General features: G+C 42.6%; 1 protein-coding gene across 3 annotated transcripts in view; it reads right to left on the minus strand.

Annotated features, from left to right (window-relative positions):
- Nucleotides 1-314: 314 nt before the first annotated feature.
- adamtsl5 (ADAMTS like 5) overlaps nucleotides 315-27839 on the minus strand; it is a 103295-nt gene continuing 75770 nt past the window's right edge. Inside the window, exons 9-15 of one of the 3 annotated variants that reach the window (XR_009787010.1) lie at nucleotides 27087-27173; nucleotides 26372-26535; nucleotides 18318-18525; nucleotides 13130-13237; nucleotides 10339-10410; nucleotides 3018-10263; nucleotides 315-2526 (exon numbers count right to left, since the gene is read on the minus strand). Coding sequence is in view for 1 of the 3 variants with exons in the window: in XM_061764834.1 (XP_061620818.1) it covers nucleotides 9929-10263; nucleotides 10339-10410; nucleotides 13130-13237; nucleotides 18318-18525; nucleotides 26372-26535; nucleotides 27087-27173 (974 nt within the window). In the remaining 2 variants the exon portion in view is untranslated. Of the gene's footprint in view, nucleotides 10264-10338; nucleotides 10411-13129; nucleotides 13238-18317; nucleotides 18526-26371; nucleotides 26536-27086; nucleotides 27174-27839 lie in introns of all 3 variants that reach the window. The other 2 variants (XR_009787011.1, XM_061764834.1) reach the window with 2 other exon arrangements.

The following is a 27839-nucleotide window of genomic DNA, read 5'->3' on the forward strand; positions in this document are numbered from 1 at the left end:
ATTCATGCATGTTTTTGGGATGTGGGAGGAAACCGGAGTGCCCGGAGAAAACCCACGCAGGCACGGGGAGAACATGCAAACTCCACACAGGCGGGGACGGGGATTGAACCCCGCACCTCAGAACTGTGAGGCTGACGCTCTAACCAGTCGGTATATATATATATATATATATATATATATATATATATATATATATATTTATAAGCCAAGTTTTCTGATGGAGAGTTTGTGGCTGCACAGTTACAGAAAAGTGAGCAGCTGTCATGAATGGAACAGAGGATAGGACCCAAAAATGCACGACTCCAAAACAAATGGACAGTTTAAAAAAAGAGATGTTTAATATACGGGCAGAGGTCGGTACACTGGCAGGCAATCCAAAAAAGGCAACAGTATCCAAAAACATGAGACAAAAAGGCGAGGTCGATAATCGGAACAGGGTTTAGTATTACTGTGGAAACAAGGAATGCTGGAACGCGACGACAAGGTACAACGAACTGGAGACGAGAAAGAATGAGACACGAGGTTAAACGCAAGCAGTAATTAGAGTGAACGAGGCACAGGTGGTGAAGATGCTCTCAGGAGCAGGTGTGTATGAAACAGGGGGAAGACAAAAACCGGAACACACACCCATGACAGCGGCATAAATGGAATTAGTTCCAAAGCCTAACACCACCGCGTCGATGTGGGAACATTTTGGATTCAAGTCAGATGAGCACAGCCATCCCGCTAACACCAACGAGCTGGTACGTCGAATTTGTATGAAGTCGCAACAAAGACCGCACAACTTAAAACCTCAGAGTGACATAATCCATTTTAAACATGACCGTCCCACCTAATTTCTTCAGATGAGAACAAAAAATATAGTGGGACATTTGTTGTTTCCCATCAGCTTGCAATTATGGAACCTTTTGCCCAACAATGCAAATACAAACGTGACAGCGTATATGGTGCACGTATGCTCACATTATATACAGTATAGCATACTCACTATTGTAGCGATGTAGCCATTGAACATGTTGACAAAGCAGTCTTTAAAGAAAGGCTGCAGACTTTTGAAAAGTAGTACAAATCTTCCATCAAATCAGGTTGCTTTGATCTACTTGCTGTGCTGTTATTAATGTTGCAATACTTTGCACTTTGTCTGAACCACCTGGAAACCTGATTGGCAGTATATTGCCTGTTAAGGCATTAATCTGTGCAATATTTTTTCAAGTGCATTTTTTGTGAACATTTTTGTGAGTGTTTTATTAATATTTTTTATTTATGCAAGTTTTTTTTTGGTTCTACATTACAAAGTCAATGTTAAATATATTCTTTAAATTAATTGTTTTTAAAAAGGATGTACTTGCATTATTATGCTCTAATATAATAAAACATCAACGATACTGTTGTTTGTCGTTATAGTTTTGGAGAAAATATAGCGTCCTAAAAAAAATTATTAAAAACTAAACACTGATAATATATTGCGAGAGAGATCAATGGATAACACAAAATACTGTACAAACAGTATAAAAAATAGAGTAACAACTGTAATAAAAATCAACACTATAGCGGGACAGCGAAGAACCATGATACAGCGTAGTATCTGTATTCCGCGATGATAAGTTGCAGGGACTCGTTGTTTCCAGACGTGTATCCTTTGAAAACTAGCTGCAAGTTTCAATATCTCCTCCTTCTTCTATAACCGATGCTTGTGATTGGCTCTCTCTGGTCATGAGCCATTCTTCCAGTCTCAAATATGACATTTTTCCAGATATGACCTCGAAGCGCCAATTGTCCAAGTTGTCCTACTTAAAAGACGAGAGAGGTCTCTGATTTTCATCATCGGTACACTTCAACTGTGAGAGAAAAGAATCCAGAAAATCAGATTGTATGATTTTTAAATAATTTATTTGTATATTTTTTGGGATATAAATTTTCGAACAATCAAAAAGTTTAACTCAATACTTTGTAATGAAACATTTGTTTGCAATTACCAAGGTCAAACATTACCTGTAATTCTTGACCAGGTTTTCACACACTGCAGCAGGTACACTATATTGCGAAAATTATTTGCTCACCTGCCTGGACTCTCATATGAAGAAAGTGACATCCTAATCTTAATCCATAGGGTTTAAAATGACATTGGCACACCCTCTGCAGTTATAACATCTTAAACTCTCCTGGTAAGGTTTTCCACAAGGTTTAGGAGTGTGTTTCTGGGAATTTATGACCATTTTTCCAGAAGTGCATTTGTGAGGTTACACGCCCATGTTGGACGAGAAGGCCTGGCTCTCAGTCTCCGGTCTATTTAATCCAAAAGTGTTCTGTAGGGTTGAGGTCAGGATTGTGCAGGCGAGTCAATTTCATTCACATCAAACTTTCTCATCGATGTCTTTATGAACCTTAATTTGTGCACTGATGCACAGATTAGGGGTTACCCCTTCCTGTTCCAACATGTCTGTGCACCAGTGCACAAAGCTAGGTCCATAAAGGCATGAATGAGAGAATTTGGTATGGATGAATTTAACTGGCCTGCACAGAGTCCTGTCCTCAACCCGAAAGAACACCTTTGGGTTTATTTTGAGTGGACAGTTAGCAAGGCCTTCTCATCCAACATCAGTGTGCTCCTCGAAGAATGGGCAAAAGTTCCCATGAACTCACTCCGAAACCTTGTTGAAAGCAATCCCAGAAGAGTTGAAGCTGTAAAAGATGCAAAGGGTAGAACAACATAATCTTAAACCATATGGATTTAGAATGGGATATCACTGAAAATCATATGTAAGGCAAAGCAGGTGAGCAAATAATTTTGGCAATATAGTGTATTTTCGCCCATTTTCCCATGCAGATCTTCTCTCGATCCGTTATGTTTTGGGTCTGTCGCTGGCCAACACGGACTTTGAACGCCTTCCACAGGTTTTATATTGGGTTGAGGTCTGGAGACAGGCTAGTCCACTACAGGACCTTGAAATACTTCTCATGGGGCCCCTCTTTAGTTACACGGCTGTGTGTTTGAGGTCATTGTCATGCTGGAAGACCCAGCCGCGTTCCATCTTCAATGCTCTTACTGAGAGAAGGTGGTTTTCACTCAAAATATCAAGATACATGGCTCCATTCATCCTCTTCTTAATATGGATCAGTCGCCCTGTTCCCTTTGGAGAAAAGCAGCGCTAACGCATGATGTTTCCACCCCCATGCTTCGCAGTGGGTATGGTATTCTTGGGATGCCACTCATCATTCTTCTTCCTCCAAAGACGGCGAGTGGAGTTTATACCAAAAGGTTTTATTTTGGCCTCATCTGACCACATGCCATTCTACCAATCCTACTCTGGATCATCTCGATGGTTACTGGCAAACTTTAGACGGGCCTGGACATGTGCTGTCTTAAGCATGGGGACCTTTTGGGCGCTACGGGATTTTAATCCATGATGACGTAGTGCGTTACTAATGGTAACCTTTGTGATTGTGGTCCCAGCTGTCTTCAGGTCATTGAACAGGTCCCCCTGTGTAGCTTTAGGCTAATCCCTCACCATTCTCAAGATCATTGATAGCCCATGGGGTGAGATCTTGCATGGAGACCTAGGTTGAGAAAGATTATCAGTCATCTTGTATTTCCTCCAATTTAGTGGGTCTCTTCTCACCACGATACTTGTCTATTGTAGAGTAGCCCCAGCCTTGAGCAGGTTTCCAATTTTGTCCCTGGTGTCCTGAGACAGCTCTCTGGTCTTGGCCATGATCGAGAGGTTGGAGTCTGACTGTTTGAGGGTGTGGACAGGTATCTTTTATATAGATATGGTGTTAAAACAGGTGCCATTAATACAGGTAGATAGAAGAGCTTCTTAAAGATGAAGTAATAGGTCTGTAAGAGGCAGAATTCATGCTGTGTCTAAATATTTATTTTTAGTAAGAATATACAAATACATTATTTAAAAATCATCTAATGTGATTTCCTGGATTTTTTTCCCACCTTTTGTCTCTCACAGTTGAAGTGTGGCTATTATGAAAATGTGAGCAATGTATAGTTTACGTCTACTCCAATTTTGACTTTCTGCGCAGTTTTAGCCCCAGTTGTACTCGATGACGTGCATCACGGAGCTGTACCTTTCCTCGAAACAATAATTTCCGCAGAACACAGTGTGCGATGGCCGTGAGGAGCTGCACGGATATTCATGGCAGACTGCAACCACAGCAAATGAATTGGATAAATTTATCCAAAATTCATTCAACAGATCTAGCCAGCTAGTCACCTCCTGCTAACGAGCTGGTTTAGTAGAAGCAGATTTTGCCAGCCAGCGTGGATTTATGCATTTTACAGCACCGAGATGGCGCCAGACCACGGGAGAAAGTGGTTGCTAAAAGGCGACAGCCACAATGCGGCAGCTATCTTCTCTGGTGTTGTGACAAAGTCTGTGATCCAGGACTTAACCATATACATTACCATCAAAAAATATTCACACCCCTTCACTTTAAAAAATGCACATAAAATATCCAATAATGACAAAGTAAAAACATGTTTTCAGACAGTTGTGGAAATGTATTGAAAATGTAAACATTTAAACATGAGAGGTATTCACATCCTTGGCTTAATATTTTGTTGAAGCACCTTTTGCAGCAATAACAGCAATAACATACCCAAGTATTCTTGGGTATGTCTCTATGAGCTTGGCACACCTGTTTTGGGGCATTTTCTCCCATTCTTCTCTGCAGATCCTCTTAGGCTGAGTGAATTTGGATGGGCAGCGTCGGTGGACAGCCATTTTTAGGTCTTTCCAGATATGCTCGATTGGATTCAAGTCCGGGCTCTGGCTGAGCCACTCAAAGACATTCACAGGCTGCTCCTGAAGCCACTCCTTTGTCATCTTGTCTCTGTGCTTCAGGTCATTTTCGTTGCCTATTCTGAATTCCAGAGCAATCTGGAGCAAGTTCTCTTGAAGAATTTATATTTGGCAGCTGTCATCTCACCCTCTATGCGGACTAGTCGCCAGTAGCAGCAGCAGAAAAACAGCCCCACAGCATGATCCTGCCACCCGCATGCTTCAGAGTAGGGATTGTGTTAGCCAGGTGATGAAAAGTGCCTCTTCTTCTCCAGATATGACGCTTGGAATTCAGGCCAAAAAGTTATATTTTGGTTTCATCAGACCAAACAATTTTATCTGAGAATCATTTTGGCAAACTCCAAGTGGGCAGCCATATGCCTTGATGTGTCTTCTGTCTGGCCACTCAACCATAAAAGCCTGAGTGTGTTAGCAATGGTTGACCTTCTGAATGGTTCTCCTATCTCCGCAAGGGAACACTGGAGCTCCGCCTTAGTAACCATAGGGTTCTTGTTCACCTCTCTGAACCAGGCCCTTCTTCCCTGGTTACTCAACTTGGTCGGACGGCCAGATCTAGGAAGGGTTCTGGTGGTTCCAAACTTCTTCCATTTCTGAATAATTGAGACCACAGTGCTTTTTGTGACCTTCAATGCTGCTGAAATTATTTTGCATCCTTCACCAGATTTGTGCCTTGAAAGAATCCGGTCTCGGAGGTTGACAGACAATTCCTTCGACTTCATTGCTTGGTTTCTCCTCTGATATGCACTGCCAACTATGAGACCTTATATAGACAGGTGTGTGCCATTCCAAATGATGTTCAATCAACTGAATTTATCTTTTACTTTTGAAATCAAGTAATCAGCAAAGTAACTTCTTTTTCAAGGTAACTGTGGCAGCACTGTCTTTAACATAGCTAAATGTGGAAAACGTGAAGGGGTATGACTACTTTCTGGTGGCACTGTGTGTGTGTGTGTATATGTATATATATATATATATATATATATATATATATATATATATGGGGACCGGAGAGCATTGCGCTGCATTGGCCGCTTATGGAGAAACCATTCAGCAGCCACAGAAGCACGTTGCCCGCTGAATGTCAAAGGAGGGAGCAGCATGGTTTATGGTCATTACGCCGGCTCAGAGGGTGCTTTTCTGCAGCCTGTGAAAGCAAGGTGATATCTAGTTACCTGGAAAGGAGCCGTAAGAGATGGAAGGTGGTACGTGTATTTGATTGACAGGAGAGGCAGGATTGTTTAGAGCTCTCAGCGAAACGCCCACAGTATCTGCAAGGTGAATGTTTCCATTCTTGGCCATTTTGAAGCCTGATTTCATGAACTTCGCTATTTTTTAAATTCATTCATTCATTGTCAGGCTTGTTAACAAGACTCTTCTCTGTGATGTGCCAAATTTACAAGACATTATTGGTGTTGGTATTTTTGGTTTGGTTGCACTTTAAAGGTAATTGAGTAATATTTTTCTTCAACCATTTCAGTCACATATGCACCCAAAATATAACATCTGTGACTTAAAAAGTATCTGGGAGCAGTTATTGTGTTGCGAGTCAAAGTCATGTCATTAGCCTCAAAATTGATAAGTTATTAATTGTTTCAATGTATCTTGAAGGGGAAAAATTCAGTCTTACACTAATGTCAATCCAAAAAAAAAACTTCAGCATCTGAGTCAAAACAGAGTGACAGACAGATTTGCCACGAGACAGCATTCATTGATGCTTCCACCCACAAAGTAGCTGGTGATAGCAGCTGTTAATTTGATTTTGATAATATTGTTAACACCTCGAATGATTCTTTCATTTTTTTTTTGTCAATTGAAAATGCTGGGGTGTAAATGTGAGTGCGAATGGTTGCTTGTTTGTATGTGCCCTGCGATTGGCTGGCGACCTGTTCAGGGTGTACCCCGCCTTTCGCCCGGAGATAGCTGGGATAGGCTCCAGCACCCCCGCGACCCTAGTGAGGAAAAGCGGTACCGAAGATGAATGAATGAAAATGCTGGACTGACTGAGTGACTTTGTGACGACACAGTGACCTTTTTTGCAGTTTTACATACACTGTAACACGTCTGCATTTTTTTGCCACGTCCGCGGCTGTTCCCTGGGTTCCCCTTCTAATCGTTCCCTTGTCGGGCGCCCCTATCCGGCCTCCTTTCCAACAAACAAAGAACACCGTCCCACCCTCAGCCTGGGCGGGGACTGCCTGCATCGTGAGCCCTGCGGGTTGGGGGGGTGTCTTGGGGCTGGGGGGCTGGAGGGGTGGCATTGGGTCCCTGCAGCAGCCTGGTGCCTCGGTGGGGCTGGCGGACTGCGCTGGGTCCCTCGGTATGGGACGTATCCAGTCCGCCGGGGTGCTCTCGGGTGGACTGCTGGTCCCGAGCCTGCCTCTCGATTGATTGGGTGAGGTGCTCAGCCACCGCGGTGCAGCAACAGCAATTACACGGCACTTCTGTCAGTCATTGTCCATGCGAAAAGGTGTCAATTCACTTTCATGTGTCTGCAGACACACACCCATGGGACTTTTTTCGATGGGTGTGGGGCCACTCACTTATTGGGTCAAATAACTCATGAATATGCAAATTGCTTGGGTATCCTCTCACTCCCACACTGGCCCAATAGACGTTTATCATTTACAACCCCAATTCCAATGTAGTTGGGACGTTGTGTTAAGCATAAATCTAAAGAGAATACAATGATTTGTAAATTACGTTCAACCTATATTTAATTGAATACACTACAAAGACAAGATATTTAATGTTCAAAGTGTTAAACTTTATTGTTTTTAGGAAATAATCATTAACTTAGAATTTTATGGCTGCAACACTTTCCAACCAAGCTGGGACAGGGTCATGTTTACCACTGTGCTACATCACCTTTTCTTTTTACAACATTCAATAAATGTTTGGGAACTGAGGACACTAATTGTTGAAGCTTTGTAGATGGAATTCTTTCCCATGTTTAAGTTACCCATGCCATTGGCACCAACACAAACCCATACCATCACAGATGCTGGCTTTTGAACTTTGCGTCCATAACAGTCCGGATGGTTCTTTTCCTCTTTGGCCCGGAGTAGACGACGTCCACAATTTCCAAAAACAATTTGAAATGTGGACTCGTCGGACCACAGAACACTTTGCATCGGTCCATCTTCGATGAGCTCGGGCACAGAGAAGCCGGCGGCGTTTCTGGGTGTTGTTCATAAATGGCTTTTGCTTTACATAGTAGAGTTTCAAGTTGCACTTACGGATGTAGCGCCGAACTGTATTGACTGACATTGGTTTTCTGAAGTGTTTCTCAGCCCATGTGGTGATATCCTTTACACATTGATGTCGTTTTTGATGCAGTGCCGCCTGAGGGATTGAAGGTCACAGGCATTCAATGTTGGTTTTCGGCCTTGCCGCTTACATGCAGTGATTCCTCCAGATTCTCTGAACCTTTTGATGATATTATGGACCGTAGATGATGAAATCCCTAAATTCCTTGCACTTGTACGTTGAGGAACCTTGTCCTTAAACTGTTCAACTATTTTCTCACGCTCTTGTTCACAAAGAGGTGTACCTTGCCCCATCTTTGCTTGTGAATGACTGAGCAATTCAGGGAAGCTCCTATACCCAATCATGGCACCCACCTGTTTTCAATTAGCCTGTTCACCTGTGGGATGTTCCAAACAGGTGTTGTCTTTTTTGCCACCTGTCCCAGCTTTTTTGGAATGTGTTGCAGCCATAAAATTCTAAGTGTCTTTGTAGTGTATTCAATTAAATATGGGTTGAACATGATTTGCAAATCATTGTATTCTGTTTTTATTTATGTTTAACATAACGACCCAACTTCATTGGAATTGGGGTTGTACATAGCCACTCCCACCACACTTCCGCCGGGTTCACGACCCTTGTCCTGCATGCTTCCTCTCCTCTCCTTGTCCTGTTCTATCTTGTCCTGTCCTTCCCTCACAGGGTGTAGCACTAATGTCCCATACCACACTCATATCTAATGTGTCATTGTTCTAGATATATAAGGATTTACTTTTCACATCTTGTTTATAGTTAGTGTTTCAGCTTTTGTTGTCTTCTTTTCTCACTTCCCTCTTGAAAACTTGTTTTGTTCGACTGATCGAATCTGATTCTCAATAAATATCAATTATAATACTAAGAAACCACAGCTGCAGCTTAAAAACTCCACTGTGACACAGTAAAACTGTTCCGGCATAAAAGGGATACAGATCCACCATTCTGCTTGACCTAATAGCCGAACAGGACACACACACACACACACACACACACTCATAAATAAATAAATGCTGTAAATATACTTGCTGTGTTTGTGTACTGGATTTAAAAACAGACAAATAACTATAAATCTAACAGTGACTTTGAACTTTTACCTAGTATTGTATTATGTTAAAATCTGTCCAAAAAAGCAATTTCTCAGCAATTTTATGCTTGCGCACTACATTCACTTCCATCCTGTGCATCTCCCCTATCCATAAAACCTAGTGACGCCCCTGGGATGGACTAATAGATGCACTGCACTTGAGACTTGAATACAAAACATATGATTGAATAGTGAGTTAATTATATCCATTTCACTATAAAATACTGGCGGATGCTCGTCATGACCAAAGGGTCACAAAAGAGAGAACACTAAAGTTGAGTAGTCGCTTGAACTTGCCAAATGAAGTTGTTGATATTAGTTTGTTATAGATTATTTAGACATGCTTATTAAAATCTTACAAAATGTTTATACGTCCATTAGAAACCTATTAATCAAGTTATAATGATAGCCTTATTGTAAAGTGGTAAAAGATGGATTTTTTTCTTAATGCTGTCAAAAATAATATAGTGCATAAAATTAACTAGATTTAGAAAAACAGCAATGAAATGGGCATTTTTCAGTCACTGCTCTTTGGTATATGTTTTACAGGTGGCTGCAGGTGTCCACCTAAAGTGCTCTGTATAATAGTAAACCATCCAGGCTTTTAAATAAACTCAAGAGTCTCTTTGGTTTCTTCGTGTGGAGAGTTTCATCTGGCTGTCATTTCTCTCCAGTGACAACACTCTAGTATTCATCCGGCGTTGGATTGATGAATGTCCAGAAAAGCAAAAGCTGAACCACATCCTGTGTGTCAGTCCGTTCTCGCTGCAGGATGTTTATGTCTTCTGTTGTTGCACAGCCTCTCCAGTTGCCACACTAGCTCGTCCTCTCTGGGTCTGTACGGTACCACGTAGCTGTCCTCTTCCAGCAGGATGCGGTTTAGCGTATGCTCATAGTTAATGTGTCGGCGCACCATCAGTATATATTGCTTGCCCTTCTCCAGGTTGGGGCAGTCACACACATTGGGGACCCAAAGGAACTCACGATGCTCAAGGCGGAAGCCGTTCCGGTAAGTATGAAGGATCTGGACGTCGTAACGTGTCTCCTCTCCTCTGTACAGCTTCCCCAAGACTCTGGCCCGGAAAACTGATTGGAAAAAAGACTTATTTATATTCAAATTTAACTTTAAAAAAAAAATCCAAGTTAAAAGCTGAGCCTTACTAAAATCCTTCTGGCAATACTGCCTCTTGCGTTCTCGACGACCCTTAACCCTCCGGCATTTCCCACAATGTCCTGCAGGTAAAAATGATCAGAAATCAGCTCACATGTATTAACACACTATAAGATGAGACCTTAAAGGAGAAAGTGTTAAAAAAATACACCTCGCTATCAGAAATAGGCATACAGCAGGAGACTACTTCGGTGCCTCAAGGTACAGAATATAGACATAAGACACATTTAATCGAGTAATTAATCTATCAGAGCAAAGCAATGCAAAACAAATGTATTTATTAGGGATGTTCTGATCAAACTTTTTCCACTTCCGATCAGATACCGATATTGTAGCCTTGAGTTTTATATTGCTCTGATTCGATATCAGCAATAATCATACATACATTATTTACTTTGTAGTATGGAATGTTAGAAAAGTCTTGATGAAGTGATATTACTCAGAGAACAATAAACAACAAGAGCAGGTACGAGGAAAAACTGACCCATTTACTATTAACAAATGGGTTACATAACATAACTTTAAATCTAAGAAGGTACTACATCCATCCATCCATTTTCTGAGCCGCTTCTCCTCACTAGGGTCGCGGGCGTGCTGGAGCCTATCCCAGCTGTCATCGGGCAGGAGGCGGGGTACACCCTGAACTGGTTGCCAGCCAATCGCAGGGCACATAGGAACAAACAACCATTCGCACTCACAGTCATGCCTACGGGCAATTTAGAGTCTCCAATTCATGCATGTTTTTGGGATGTGGGAGGAAACCGGAGTACCCGGAAAAAACCCACGCAGGCACGGGGAGAACATGCAAATTCCACACAGGCGGGGCCGGGGATTGAACCTGGGTCCTCAGAACTGTGAGGCTGATGCTCTAACCAGTCGCCCACCGTGCCGCTGAAGGTACTACAATTGAATAAAATAAATAAAAATGATCTTAGAAAACCTAAAAAATAACTTCAATAAAGCCAATAATTTTTTTAATTGCAACATAACCACTTCTTAACTTAAACATAAGCATATTCTACATTTGACTAGATTAAATATAAAATAAATGAGATAACTATGAAAAATATACTTTTAAAGTACAAATTAACAAAGTTAAATTCAGTTGTTTTTTTACTGTCAGTATATGGTGGGCACAGCATTTTCTTTCTCCACATGTGAGGCAATATACTTTTGAACTTCTTGATGCAACTGGGGTTTAGTTTTATCGACAATATCGCGGCGGATAGGAATCATGTAGCAAGACTTGAGGTGCTTAGCTCTCTGTGTGTGGCTTCATTGTTGGGATCGCTGTGCCTGCTGTGCACCTCTTGACCTCTGAGGGGCAGTGTGGTGCACGCAATGAGATACACACTTGCAGTAACAAAGAAAGTAGAAGTCACAATCGAATATTGTTAATATCACTTGTTTTTCACAGAGTTTGAATATACAGTATGCCAGAGAGTATTGTTATAGTGCCTGTTTGTATGTGTTTTTACAGCGTTTGCGTACCAATATTCATTAATTTGAGAAATAAGTGCCGCAAGTTCAATGCTAAGTTTTGTTAGCTCGTCAAAGTTTTTTTTCTTTCCTGTGTTAGCGTTGAGCTAGCGATTTTTTGTAAAAAAAAATAACCAAGAAAGAAACGAAGTCTGTGATGTATTTGAACATTCAATACTTGTAATTATTTTGTTACGTGTGTTTAATTTTACAGTGAACTGGAGTGTAAATAAACAACTTTAAACAAGCAACATTCACTCTTACTCCTTCTTACTATGTTAGCACCTTAGCAACTTGTTGTTGTGATCATGTGGGCTCTGCATGCCGTCAGGACGCTGCTGGATAGAAGTGTAACATACGATTTATTAGCCAATTATCCATCCATCGATTTTCTAAACCGTGTACCCTCATGAGGGTCGCGGGCGTGCTGGAGCCTAGGCCGGCTATCTTCAGGTGAGAGACTGGGTACACTCTGAACTGGTCGCCAGCCAATCGCAGGGCACATATATACAAACAACCATTTGCCCTCACATTCACAGATACGGGCAATCTTTCAATTAACCTACCATGCATGTTTTTGGGATGTGGGAGGAAACCGTAGTACCCGGAGAAAACCCACACAGGCACGGGAAGAACATGCAAAGTCCACACAGGCGAGGCCGAATTCGAACAGAACTCCTCAGAACTGTGAGGCAGATGTGTTAACGTCGGCCACCGTGCCTAGCCAATTATTATTATTATTATTTTAAAAGTAATAATAATTGGCTAATGAATCATATGTTACAGAAGTGCGGGAGCGGAGTGGAGCATGGAATGGACTGCTTGTATAAGATCCAATCTAATACTCGTTTTTTTGCTAACATCGGACCGATTTCCGATGTCAAAGATGGATCGGGACACCCCTATTATTTATATAGCGCATTTCATACACAAGGTAACTCAATGTGCTTTATATTATTAAAACTATTTAAAAATAAAGATAAAAATAAAAGACATCTTAAAAGCATTTAAAAACAAAGGCAAAAAAAAAACTGTGCACGAAAGGTCATTTAAAAGTGGAAATGCTCTAAAATGCTCAATCATAAGCATGAGATTAAGGACATGGTTGGATGAGTCTAGTGTTGAAGAACTTGTTAGCCTTTACAAAAACCCAATCATACATATTTGGGATAAACTAGAACAGAGATCATGAGCCAGGCCATCTCATCCGACATCAGTGAACTCCACCACTGTCCTTCTGAATAGAATTGTGGGTTGGGAAAGTTTGTGCTGAAATTGGGTGAGATGATATGGTCTACCTACTTCCAGGCACGGGTTGAGGCAGCAGGTTTCTGTGGTTCTCCTCTCGTTCTAGGCGAGGCAAAATGGGATGGCGGAAAGGCTGCCGTGGTGGCTTTAGTGGCCTTACAACTGTTTGGCACAAAAGACATCAACTTGTCTAAGACAGTAGCTACAAATGTTGTTACACTTCTCATTTAGATTTGATTACAATTCACCTTGAGGGATTACATTCTTATATTATTTCATAGATACAGTATACCTCTACATACATACAGTGCTTAACATATTTATTCCACCACCTGTGATAAAAACATGAAACATCATGAAGTACTTTAATGCCGACTCTTTCAATTTTAGTGAGCTCTCTAGTTACCATTCTGAAGATTAGGAATTTCAAACTGCCAGCTCACTGTGCTTCTCTGGTAAGTCGGAATGAATCAAGCAGTACATTCAAACCAATTTTCTACTCAGTAAGTAAAAAGCTATAATCCTAATCAATAAATAATAATAATAATACATACGGATGTATTAACCATTACAGAAACATCCAAATGATCATATTTACTCATGCTACTAAATTAAGGCAGCTGTGGCATAAACCTTGCACTGGGTGGTGGTCTAATGAATGTGTAAAACACTATGTACTGTAACCACTTGCAGAAGGAATTTAATGTAAATGTACATGCAGTCTTGCATCATATCAGTCCATGTAAGCATTAAGAAAACCAGAGTACATAATACCCAAAACTGATCATTCAGGAATAAGTAATCAGTTGTTCTTGCATGTATTCACTGTGCATGTGTTTAGGCTTAGCGTTAATATTCATGTGCATCCAAATGAGTGAGTAATAGATGACACAAAACGTTTGCAGAAGAAAAACTGAATTCAAAGATTTTATTTGTTTGCCATATTGATCTCTTCTTCTTTTCCTTTCGACTTGTCCCTTTAGGGGTCGAGACAACGCGTCATCCTTTTCCATGTAAGCCTAACTCCTGCATCATCCTCTCGAACACCAACTGCCCTCATGTCTTCCCTCACGACATCCATCAACCTTCTCTTTGGTCTTCCTCTAGCTCTCTTGCCTAGCAGCTCCATCCTCACCATCCTTCTACCAATATACTCACTATTTGTCCAAACCATAGAAGTCTGCTCTCTCTAACTTTGTCTCCAATACATCAAACCTTGGCTGTCCCTCTGATGAGCTCATTTCTAATTTTATCCAACCTGGTCACTCCGAGAGCGAACCTCAACATCTTCATTTCCGCCACCTCCAGCTCTGCTTCCTGTTGTCTCTTCAGTGCCACTTTCTCTAATCCGTACATCATGGCTGGCCTCACCACTGTTTTATAAACTTTGCCATTCATCCTAGCAGAGACTCTTCTGTCACATAACACACCTGAAACCTTCCTCCACCCGTGCCAACCGACTTGGACCCGTTTCTTCACTTCCTGACCACACTCACCATTGCTCTGGACGGTTGACCCCAGGTATTTAAAATCCTCCACCCTGGCTATCTCTTCTCCCTGTAGCCTCACTCTTCCCCCACCACCCCTCTCATTCATGCACATATATTCTGTCTTACTTCGGCTAATCTTTATTTCGCTGCTTTCCAGTGCATGCCTCCATCTTACTAAATGTTCCTCCACTTGCTCCCTGCTTTCACTGCAGATCACAATGTCATCTGCAAACATCATTGTCCATGGGGATTTCAGTCTAACCTCATCTGTCAGCCTATCCATCACCACTGCAAACAGGAAGGGGCTCAGGGCTGATCCCTGATGCAGTCCCACCGCCACCTTAAATTCGTCTGTCACACCTACAGCACACCTCACCGCTGTTCTGCTGCCCTCGTACATGTCCTGTATTATTCTAACATACTTCTCTGCCACTGCAGACTTCCGCATGCAGTACCACAGTTCCTCTCTGGGTACTCTGTCATAGGCTTTCTCTAGATCTACAAAGACACATTGTAGCTCCTTCTGACCTTCTCTCTACTTTTCCATCAACATCCTCAAGGCAAATAATGCATCTGTGGTACTCGTTCTAGGCATGAAACCATACTGTTGCTCGCAAATACTCACTTCTGTCCTGAGTCTAGCCTCCACTACTCTTTCCGATAACTTCATTGTGTGGCTCATGAACTTTATTCCTCTATAGTTCACACAGCTCTGCACATCACCCTTGTTCTTAACAATGGGCACCAGCACACTTTTCCTCCATTCCTCTGGCATCTTCTCACGCGATAGAATTCTATTGAACAAGCTGGTCAAAAACTCCACAGCCACCTCTCCTAAATGCTTCCATACCTCCACAGGAATGTCATCAGGACCAACTGCCTTTCCATTTTTCATCCTCTTTAATGCCTCTCTAAATTCCCCCTCACTAATCCTTGCCACTTCCTGGTCCACCACGCTTGCCTCTTCTACTCTCCCTTCTCTCTCATTTTCCTCATTCATCAACTCCTCAAAGTATTCTTTCCATCTATCTAGCACACTGCTGGCACCAGTCAACATATTTCCATCTCTATCCTTAATCACCCTAACCTGCTGCACATCCTTCCCATATCTATCCCTCTGTCTGGCCAACCTGTATAGATCCTTTTTTCCTTCTTTAGTGTCCAACCTGGCATACATGTCATCATATGCCTCTTGTTTGGCCTTTGGCACCTCTACCTTTGCCCTATGTCGCATCCCAATGTATTCCTTTCGCCTCTTCTCGGTCCTCTCAGTGTCCCACTTCTTCTTCGCTAACCTTTTTCCTTGTATGATTTCCTGTACTGTGAGGTTCCACCACCAAGTCTCCTTCTCTCCTTTCCTGCCAGAAGATACACCAAGTACTCGCCTGCTTGCCTCTCTGATCACCTTGGCTGCAGTGGTCCAGTCTTCTGGAAGCTCCTCCTGTCCACCGAGAGCCTGACTCACCTCTTCCCGAAAAGCTGCACATCACTCATGGTCTGTGTTTTGGTTTGGGTTGTTTAGTTTTGTTCCATGTTTTCCTGTGTTCCATGTTTGTCGTGTGCTCATTAGGTTGTTGTGTCCACCTGTTCTCGTCTACTTTGTGTTGACCAATCAGCTCTCTCTAGCCACTCGTCTTGTCCAGGTGTTCCTCGTTGTCTCGTCAATTTGTTTGTATTTAGTTCCCTGGATTCTTTCAGTTCTCTTCGGTTCATTGTCGTTGTCACATGTCTTGCCATGTCATAGTCGCCAGTTGTTTTTGTCATAGTCGCCAGTTGTTTTTGTCATAGTCGCCTGTTATTTTATCATTGTGATTAAATATTATTATTTTGAGATTCCCGCACTCCTGCCTTGCCTCCCTGCTTCCCTGCAATTGGGTCCACCATGTTCTTGCCTTGCGTTCCTCGCCGTCGCCCTAACCATGTTCATGACACACTCGTCCTGTCGCAGCTTCCACTACATGGTTCTCTGCTCTGCCTTTGTCTTCTTAATCTTCCTCCCCACCACCAGAGTAATCTCACACACCACCATCCTATGCTGGCTAGCCACACTCTCCTCTACCACTACCTTACGTCGGTAACCTCCTTCAGATTACATCGTCTGCACAAGATGTAATCCACCTGCGTGCTTCTACCTCCGTTCCTGTAGGTCACCCTATGTTCCTGCCTCTTCTGGAAAAAAGTGTTCACTATAGCCATTTGCATCCTTTTTGCAAAGGCTACCACCATCTGTCCCTCCAAGTTCCTTTCTTGGATGCCGTACTTACCCATCACCCCTATTTCCTTCACCAACATGTCCATTACAATCTGCACCAATTACGACTCTCTCTCTGTCTGGGATGCTCAGAACTACTATGTCTAGCTCCTTCCAGAATTTCTCTTTCACCTCTATGTCACATCCAACCTGTAGGGCATAGCCACTAATCACATTATACATAACACCCTCAATTTCAAGTTTCACCATAATCACTCGATCTGATACTCTTTTCACCTCCAAAACATTCTTAGCCAACTCTTCTTTTCAAATAACCCCGACTCCATTTCTCTTCCCATCTACACCATGGTAAAATGATTTAAACCCTTCCCCTAAATTTCCAGCCGTACTGTCTTTCCACCTGGTCCCCTGGACACACAATATATCAACCTTTCTCCTAATCATCATGTCAACCAACTCCCGAGATTTTCCTGTCATAGTCCCAACATTCAAAGTCCCCACATTCAGTTCTAGGCTCTGTGCTTTCCTCTTCTCTTTCTGCCGAAGAACCCGCTTTCCACCTCTTCGTTTTTGACTTCGACCCACAGTAGCTGAATTTCCACCGGTGCCCTGCAGATTGACGGCGCCAGTGGCGGACATTGTTAACCCGGGCCACGACCAAATTTAAGATTAATTCTGTATTTAAGGCTTATTGATTTACGTATTCAATAATTTTGTTTAAGTGTGAAAGGAAGAACATTTTATTTCACTTCCACATTCAAGAAATTCAGCCCAACTCTTACAACTGAAGAAAGGTAAGAGGGATTTTAAAGGGAAAGGGCAATTGGAGAAGTAATCGCTACTAAGAAGGTTGCGTTTTCAAATTGATTGAAATCTTTATATCGATACACAAGTGTGATAACCTCTGAAGCAGACAAATCACTCATTTGCTTCTCTGTGTAGCATAAGAGGCTCTTGACTCACATAACTCCAAGAGTCACACGATGGCCTGGCAGGTCAGTGACCTGTAACCTCTACGACTCTGATTACAGGAGGTTATAGAGATTAGTCACCTAGAACGCAAGTGGTCCTCTTAGAAAATGGAAAAGTAAAGATAGAAGCTTCTGGAATGCCAGTGAATGTAATATAATGAAATGTAATTATCACTGATCTTGGCGGACGTTATGTGCAATGCCTCCTCCTTCTACTTCTTCTAATTATTATTATCTGCAAGGAAAGATATAAGAGTAATGGGGTTGTTCTGATCCCTTGCTCAAGGGCATATTGACAGTTGTCAGGAAGCTGACTAGCATCTTTCCAACAAATATGTATTTTTGTACAAACCGTAACCCTTACAGAGGAGTTCCTGCTGCCTCTCCAATAGTAGTATACTCTACTATAAGTACAATACCTGCATCGAGGTACATTAATAATATGTCAATGTGATTAAAAAAATACTACAATTTACTACATTGAAAAGGTGATTCAGCTTCCACTTGGTTGCTTGCCAGACCAAAAAGTTTGTATGAGAATGTAGTTAGTTAGAATAAATGAGGCTTACACCAGTAGGGACGGGTGCTCACTGGGGGAGGCCGCGTAGGGGTGATTGTGGCGATAGTGGTTGTAATGGTGGGTTGCTTCCAGGGCAGGTAGCTGGGACTGTGGTGAGCCTGACGCAGTGGACTTCTCCTCCCATGGTGAAGGTTGTACTTGTCTGGTGGTAACCAGTACTCATACTCAATCCCTGGGTTTCTGTCTGTGGCAAGAACCTGTACACACAATGATCACATAGAAACAAAGACTAGATTCAAGGTTTAGCATCTTTAGTGTTTTATGATTTTATCTTTTGGAGCTGCAGACAGAAGAATCCCCCAAATTTTCATTGAAAACCTTGTTAATTAAAGTAACCTTTAAACATTGACACTATATCGTTTAGTTAGCGCCATCAATGCCCATCATTGATGCGCCCTAAAGACGATCGTCGAGGAGTTTTATGCCGCCCCCTGATGGTGAGCCTGCAGCCTACTTCAAGCATACGATGGAAAACATCACAGCCACACGGGTTAACAATTGACATAATACAAAAATAACACCAGCCTGATGTTTAAAACAATTTATAGTGTCTTTATATGGTATTATTTAACCCCCATTAAGAAATTATTAGTATAATTGCATTCATGGCAATGACTATGTACTAACCACACTAAAATCAAGGCATTGCATCCATCCATCCATTTTCTGTACCGCTTATCCTCACTGGGGTCGCGGGTGTTGCCTATCTCAGCTGACTCTGGGCAAGAGGCAGGGTACACCCTGAACTGGTCGCCAGCCAACTGCAGGGCACATATAAACAACCATTCGCACTCACATTCAGACCTACGGGCAATTCAGAGTCTTCAATTAACCTCCCATGCATGCTTTTGGAATGTGGGAGGAAACCGGAGTTCCCGGAGAAAACCCAATTTGGCACGCGGAGAACATGCAAACTCCTCACAGGGGACACTGAATTTGAATCCGGGTCCTCAGAACCGTGAGGCAGATGTGCTAACCAGAAAGCAAAGGCATTGCAATGGCACAAATTACTGATACTGCTTAAAAGAATTATTCAATTCAAAAATTATTCAAACATTTATTTAGCACTGACATTCCAACAATGCTTTATCTTGTGTCTTGATGTTGTGCACACTATGTACAGTATAATAGGGCTCCGATCAGGGTTTAATGCAGCTGATTCCGTTACTGATAATCTCTGTGTGATCACTACCGATATGATCATATAAATTACCTGTACATTTTTTCAATTTATTGATTGTGAGTGCTATTGTCTATATAATCTGACATGTTTGTTTGAGTTTGCTGTGCAGCTCTTGTGAAGGTGGGAGGGGATGCTACACTGGGGCTGGGTGATTATGGAAAAAAATAATAATCCCGATTATTTTGATTGACATCGAAATCATGATTAATAAACATGATTATTCATTTATTTCAAAATAAACCCGTTAAAATGATTTTGCATTGACTGTTAGCATTAGGCTGGCGATTTCTAAAATGATGTGTAGTTTGTATTTAGATGAGGGTAATTATAATTGTTGTATGCTTAGTTTGACAGTAAACTCCAAACGGGGTGTCAGTAAACATCTTAAATCACGCTCAGGGAGGGCAGAATAACATTCTATAGGCTTCTGTCAATCTCCTGCTCCATTCTTCCCTCACTCGTGATTAAGACCCAGAGATACTAAAACTCCTCCACTTGGGGCACCATCTTTTCCCTGACCCGGAGAGGGCACTCCACCCTTTTCCGACTGAGGACCATGGTCTCAGATTTGGAGGTGCTGATTTGGATCCCAGCCACTTCACAATTGACTGCGAACCATTCCAGAGTTGAAGATCACGGCTTGATGAAGCCATCAGAACCACATAATTTGCAAAAAGCAGGGACGTAATACTGATGTCACCAAGACTGACCCCCTCAATACCTTGGCTGCGCCGAGGAATTCTGTCCATAAAGGTAACGAACAGAATCGGTGACAAAGGGAAGCCTTGGCGGAGACCAACTCTCATTGGAAATGAATCCGACTTATTGCCGGCAATGCGGACCAACTCTGACTCTGGTCGTACAGGGACTGATCAGCCCTCCGGAGCACCCCCCAAAGGACGCCCAGAGGCACACGATCAAATGCCTTCTCCAAGTCTACAAAACACATACAGACTGGTTGGGCGAACTCCCATGCACCCTCGAAGACCCTGCTGAGGGTGTAGAGCTGGTCCACTGTTCCACGGCCAGGATGAAAACTACACTGTTCCTCCTGAATCTGAGATTCGACTTCCTGATGTTTTTAACCACTTTGGTGACCTCGACCCCAGAGATAGGAGAACCCACCTCAGAGTCCCGAGACTCTTTTTCCTCATGAGAAGGAGTGTCAGTGGAATTGAGGTCTTTAAAGTAACCAAGTCACAACATCCCAAGTTGAGGTCAGCAGCACCACATACCCACCATACACAGTGTTGACGGTGCACTGCCTACCGCTCCTGAGACGCTGGATGGTGGACCAGAATTTCCTTGAAACCATCCAGAAGTCGTTCTCCATGGCCTCGCCAAACTCCTCCCACACCCACTTAGGACAGGGGACTCTGCCAGACGTTCCCAACTAACCCTCACAATACATTTGGGCCTGCCAGGTCGGACCGGCATCTTTCCCCACCATCGGAGCCAACTCACCACAAGGTATTTAAAATTGATGCTTATTTCATATTCATTGCTGATTTATGGTGCCCTATGTCATTATCAAACCCCAAGTATAGAGTGTGTGTAATAAAGTGACCTCCCAGTCAATGCAACTTAATACTCAGCAAAGTTCGATAGGGGATTGCTTGTTAATAGTAAATGTTACTTATCTGGTTGGTACAACAACTCACGTGTCGGTTGTCAACATACAATGTGACGTTATTTGATTTGATTCAAGTGGTTCATTTCAGATTGTATCTTTCTAAATATCTTGAAATAGATTCAGTAACTTTTTGGCGAAAAATTCAACCAGTGTGACTGTGAAATAAATACATGGATACTGGACAGTTCAGGCAAAATTTCCCAAATTCCTTTTGTTCCTTGTTAAGGTATCAGGTAAAATTTATTATGAATATAATAAACAACCATGAATGGCAAATGCATTCAAACTGTGAATAAAGTGCAACTAACATCTCAAATTGGATTAACAGTAAGTTTACCTGCTACTTCTGATGTTGTTTTTCAACAAATGATAAGAATAAACACGTACTGAAATTGAACACAAAATACGTAATGCTAAAATGTTCTAATCATATTTATTACCACCCATAGTGGTTACGTAACTCTGACTTCCTTGTGATGTAGAACTATCTGTTGTCGTTTGTGTTTTGCTGAAGTGTGACCATGATGTGTTCACAAACCTTTTAGCTCTCGTGTTGTCATGACGGAAACCTGCTTGAAATGTCTCACGAATTGATGTTTGCCTTGCTTGCTTCTTGGTTTCTGGTGATTGTATTTCAACTTAGTGACTTCCAGTTCTCATATTAATTAAATTCTCAGACTTGTAGACGACGGCAGTCAGCAAACAATTTTTTGCATGTCTGTGATGTTTTATCCTCGATCGTTTTGGATCGTCTATATTTCTGATTTAAGCTTAGCAGGACGTTCCACCACACTTTGCAAGGGATCATGGGAGATGTGGTCTGCTTCCAAGAGCGGCCCACTCAATAGCGCCAGAAAAAAAAAATACACTGTTCCATACTCCCATACTCCCTGCGACGTCGTTATCATTAAAAGTGCTAAAAAAAACTCATACACGCACATGCATATAAAGTCTGCCGTATATAAATATATATATATATATATAAAACTCGCGACCCTAGTGAGGAGAAGCGGCTCAGAAAATGGATGGATGGATGGATATATATATAAAAACTCTTATCAGCCGCCACTTGCTATGACATCATTTTCAAAATAAACATTGTCAAGTCTTAGCAAGTCCACAAATACCACAGACCACTTACTGTCAGTGTTACGAAAGAGCTGCTGTAAAGCATTTATTTATTTATCCATCCATTTTCTGTACCGCTTTTCCTCACTAGGGTCACGGGCTTGCTGGAGCCTATCCCAGCTATCTCTGGGCGAGAGGCGGGGTAAACCCTGAACTGGTCGCCAGCCAATCGCAGGGCATTTATTTATTTATTCATTCATTCATTCTAAACAGAAAACAATTTGAGTCACTTATGGTGCAGTGGTAAACTCGCCTGACTTTGGTGCAGGCAGCGTGGGTTCAGTTCCCAATCAGTGACGGTGTGAATGTGAGTGGGAATGGTTGTCCGTGTCTATATGTGTCCTGCGACTGACTGGCGACCAGTTCAGGGTGTAGGCCGTCTTTAGCCCGAAGTCAGCTGGGATAGGCTCCAGCGCCCCGCGACCCTAACCAGGATAAGCGGTGTTGACAATGGATGGATGAAAAAATTACATGCTGAAGTAGAGGTTTTATAGCAGTGCATGATATGTTGCGAAGCCTTTAAAACTACCAAGGACCTCTTCTGGAAAAACAAGGAAAAATAAGACATTTGGCATCTACATTGAGTTTCCACAACATTCTCTTAGGGTATCACTTGCATCTAGGCAGGCTCCTCTGAAATGACTAGCCTAAATCTCCATTGACAGATGATGTGTCATTGAATTCATCCATCCATCCATCCATCCATCCATTTTCTGAGCCGCTTCTCCTCACTAGGGTCGCGGGCGTGCTGGAGCCTATCCCAGCTATCATCGGGCAGGAGGCGGGGTATACCCTGAACTGGTTGCCAATTGTAAGGCACATACAAACAAACAACCATTCGCATGCACAGTCACACCTACGGGCAACTTAGAAACCGGAGTGCCCAGAGAAAACCCACGCAGGCACGGGGAGAACATGCAAACTCCACACAGGCGGGGACTGAACCCGGGTCCTCAGAACTGTGAGGCAGATGTGCTAACCAGTCGGCCACCGTCAGGGCTGGGCAATTAATCCAAATTTGAGCGTTAAACTGTTTATTGACAGCCCAGCTAGAGTTTATTTTAAAATTAAATGCACAACAAAAATAATTACCCTCATTTCATATTAAAATACAAGACACACATCGTTTTAGAAATCGCTAATTTATACCAACAGTCAGTGGAAAACCCTATTGACGGGCTAGGTAATGTTAACATTGATCACGGGAGAGATTTACCTTCAAATATTGAATATTCACCCACAAATGCAGTAGTAACACGTACAGATAGGCATATAATCTTCCTAATATGTAAAAAACGAGTTTACTTAAATTTGTAGGCGCACACAACAGGAACAGCAGGTACAGTCATTGACTTTATAAAAAGACATGCTTTTTTTCCCTGACTGTGACATGAAAGGGTAACTAGGTTTTAGGTCAACTAGGATTACAGAAAATATTTATTTTGGTTTAATGCCAGAATAACGAGAGGCTTTTTTTTTATTTTTCTTTGTTTTTTATTTATATTATTTTAATATATTATTGTTTTATTTGTTCCAATTTTTTTGTGGTTAAGTAATATTTATAGTTTAGTTTTGGTAGTTAACTACAAAGTTTTAAATTAAATGAATAATCATGTTTTTAATCGTGATTTAAATATCAATCAGAATAATATTATTTTTTCCTATAATCACCCAGCCCTAGTGTAGCGTCTCCCTTCACACTGCGCACCTGCAAAGCAAACCCAGACAAAAATGTCGGCTCAAAAAGCCAATATCAGTCACCATAAATAAATTGAAAATTTACAGCTAATCCATATGAACGGTATCGGCAGTGATCAGCAGATCTCACTCATTGATGATCAGTATCAGAATTGGCAGCATAAAACCGGATTGGCGCACCCCTAATAATAACGCATTACACTTTTATAGTCCTTTTCTAGACACTCAAAAACAATTTACAATTGCATACATTAATCATTCACTCCACAGTCACACTCAGTGGTGGTAAGCTACATGTGTAGCCACAGTTGCCCTGTGGCAGTTTGGTGCAAGCGTGGCTGCCATTCTGCGCCTATGGGCCCACAGCCCACCACCAAATATCGAACCACATTAATTCATGGGCAATGTGGATTAAGTGTGTTCCCCGGGGACACAGCGACGACATGCGCTCTGGTGGGGATACAAACTGGCGACCCTTCGGTTCTTATCTGTGCCACGCCGCCCATATTGACCACACTACTTCCTTTAGATCAGGGGTCTCAAATTCATGGCCTGGGGGCCAACTGAGGCCCGCAGGATCAGATTTGCGATCCTCTACTTTAGTGTTCCCCAACCTTCACCGCGGACCGGTTAGGAGTCGGCATTTTTCTCACGGACTGGCTTATATATATATATTTATATATAAGCGTGCTGGAGCCTATGCCAGCTATCGTCGGGCAGTGGCGGGGTACACCCTGAACTGGTTGCCAGCCAATCGCAGGGCACATACAAACAAACAACCATTCACACTCACATTCACACCTACGGGCAATTTAGAGTCTCCAATTCATGCATGTTTTTGGGATGTGGGAGGAAAACGGAGTGCCCGGAGAAAACCCACGGGGAGAACATGCAACATGCAAACTCCACACAGGCGGGGACGGGGATTGAACCTCGGTCCTCAGAACTGTGAGGCTGACGCTCTAACCAGCGGGGATTGAACCTCGGTCCTCAGAACTGTGAGGCTGACGCTCTAACCAGTCGTCCACCGTGTGTGTGTGTGTGTGTGTGTGTGTGTGTGTGTGTGTGTATATATATATATATATATATATATATATATATATATATATATATATATATATATATATATATATATATATATATATATATATATATGCATGCTCTCACTGGAGCAGTTCGCAGCCGAGGATGAGAATCAGCACCTCCAAATCTGAGATCATGCTCCATAGTCGGAAAAGGGTGGTATGCCCTCTCCAGGTCGGGGATGAGATCCTGCCCCAAGTGGAGGAGTTCAAGTATCTTGGGGTCTTGTTCATGAGTGAGCGAAGAATGGAACGGGAGATCGACAGGCGGATCGGTGCAGCGTCTGCCGTGATGCGGACTTTGTATCAATCCATTGTGGTAAAGAAGGAGCTAAGCCGAAAGGCGAAGCTCTCAATTTACCGGTCGATCTACGTTCCTACCCTCACCTATGGTCACGAGCTGTGGGTCGTGACCGAAACAACAAGATCCAGGATACAAGCGGCCGAAATGAGTTTCCTCCGCAGTGTGTCCTAGCTCTCCCTTAGAGATAGGGTGAGAAGCTCGGTCATCCGGGAGGATCTCAGAGTAGAGTCGCTGCTCCTCCACATCGAAAGGAGCCAGATGAGGTGGCTGGGGCATCTGATTCGGATGCCTCCCGGACGCCTCCCTGGTGAGGTGTTTTGGGCACGTCCCACCGGGAGGAGACCCCGGGGACGAGCCAGGACATGCTGGAGAGACTACGTCATTCGGCTGGCCTGGGAACGCCTCGGGATCCCCCCGGAAGAGCTGGATGAAGTGGCTGGGGAGAGAGAAGTCTGGGCGTCCCTGCTAAAGCTACCGACCCGGATAAGCGGTATAAAATGGATGGATGGATATATATATATATATATGCTTCTGCTTACTCCTTCGCCTTTTGTGGCGCGTCCACTGTGGGCGCGATGCAGGAGTGGGGGTCGGAGTTGTTGTCGGCAGCCAGACCAGACTGCAGTTCCGTAGCTCCTCAATGAGTTGACTTTTAACTCCGTAAAAGTAGTTCTGCCTGTGTCGAGCAGAAACCTACAACTGTATCTGTATCAGAGCGGACTTGGTGCGAGAGAGTTAACTGTTGCGATAAACCTGATGCGAGGGAGGACCGCGTCACTAATCTTGTTCATGTTCTGAAAAACCATTAATGTTCTGAACTGTTGTTAATAAAGATAGAGAAGACTGGATTAGTTGTACTATTTATGGATACTTGAAACCTTGTTTTGGTGGAATATTTAACTCTATCTCCAGTGCCCCCCGGATAAATTGAGTTTAAGACCCCTGCTTTAGATATTGTGTGATATGAGGTGTAACTGTGTGGCCTACGGTGTCCAAGCTATTTAGGGCATCTCACCATTAGACGTAAGTCTTCCTGGGTAGGCCCCGGGACCTCAAAGCTCTCCCAGGTGTCAGCTGACCGCCGGTATACAAGTTTGGTCCCCGCTATATTGTACTCGCCCGGGACGCTGATCTTCCAGTTTCCATTGATCACAAACTGGGAGCGGCCATTCTGGAGAGCTATAAGAGGGAAGAAGGTAATGTTAGAGTCTAACCTTTCTGGTTCAATATGACACAAGTTACCTGTCTGTATCCGTGGATCACAATGAATTGGGGGGATTTAGGGGCTCATTCAAGAAAGAAAGAAGCCAGATGACCATATAAGGCAGCTGTCTCAACTAAGTGCTGAAAGGGATTTTCCATGACATATACTGTAATGGAAACAAGCACATTGACCTGCTTTGCCCTAATAGCAGATAAAGCTTTCACATGTGTACATCTCAAACCATAGTGTGTGCCATTATTAGGCCACTTTTATTTTGGTCTCATAAACAAGATGAGAATAGAAGTCGTGGTTGTTATGTTGCCTGGAAAACCCACCACACATCCAGGGACCAGACAAGTTTGCTGAGTTCCGATTGTCTCTGGGGGAGAGGAAGTGATTGCAAGGCCAGGAAATTATTTGGCATGTTGGATTTACAAGTGTGGCCATGGAACCAATGACACAACAGAAACCTGAAATAGATACACAAACAAGACCAGGTGGCCTGTGCGTGTGTCTGTGATCTTACCAAGATAATTCCTGCTGTTATCCGTGACTCGGATGTGAGTGGCTCCAGCTGGTATCTTGGCTACTTCATTGTATCCAAAAGGTCCTCCTAGCCAACAGAACACACACACCATTAGAAACTTAAATCTACTCACGTGGGATTTATTTTATTTTTTTTAATTGACCTGGAGTATTGCCAAATAGAATAAACTCATGCACAAAAATTTAGTGGAACATTCATGACCGATTGTCAGAGATTACTGTATTTGTCCATATCAGTATTGGATAATGTGCAATACAAGATGGTCAGTGTGGTTTAGCAAATTAGAATTTTCACTGAATTTTCAAGGATTATTGGGGATTATATTTTGCACAGGAAGCACCATATTATTGGATTGTATTTGAAACAAGAGAGCTGACTTCGGGTGAAAGGCTGACTATACCCGAGACTGCTTGCCAGTCAATCATAGGACACATATGCAGACAGACAATCACTTACACTCACATCGTCACTGAGTGGGAATTGAACCAACACTACCTGCACGAAAGTCATGCTAGTGAACCACTACACAATTGAGATGTAATAGAAATACTGTACACTTAACAGTCTCTTACATCTCAAATTTGCGCTTTCCCTGTATGTCAATTACTGACACATTCAATCAGATTGAAGGACATCAACAATGAGGAATGATGAGCCATGTTTTACAAGGCGCTCCACACACACATTATGAATGAGTTGAAACCACCTCATTCATTGGATGTAATATTTTAC

This window comes from Phyllopteryx taeniolatus, unplaced genomic scaffold (genome assembly GCF_024500385.1).
Source record: "Phyllopteryx taeniolatus isolate TA_2022b unplaced genomic scaffold, UOR_Ptae_1.2 contig_24, whole genome shotgun sequence".
Taxonomy (NCBI): domain Eukaryota; kingdom Metazoa; phylum Chordata; class Actinopteri; order Syngnathiformes; family Syngnathidae; genus Phyllopteryx; species Phyllopteryx taeniolatus.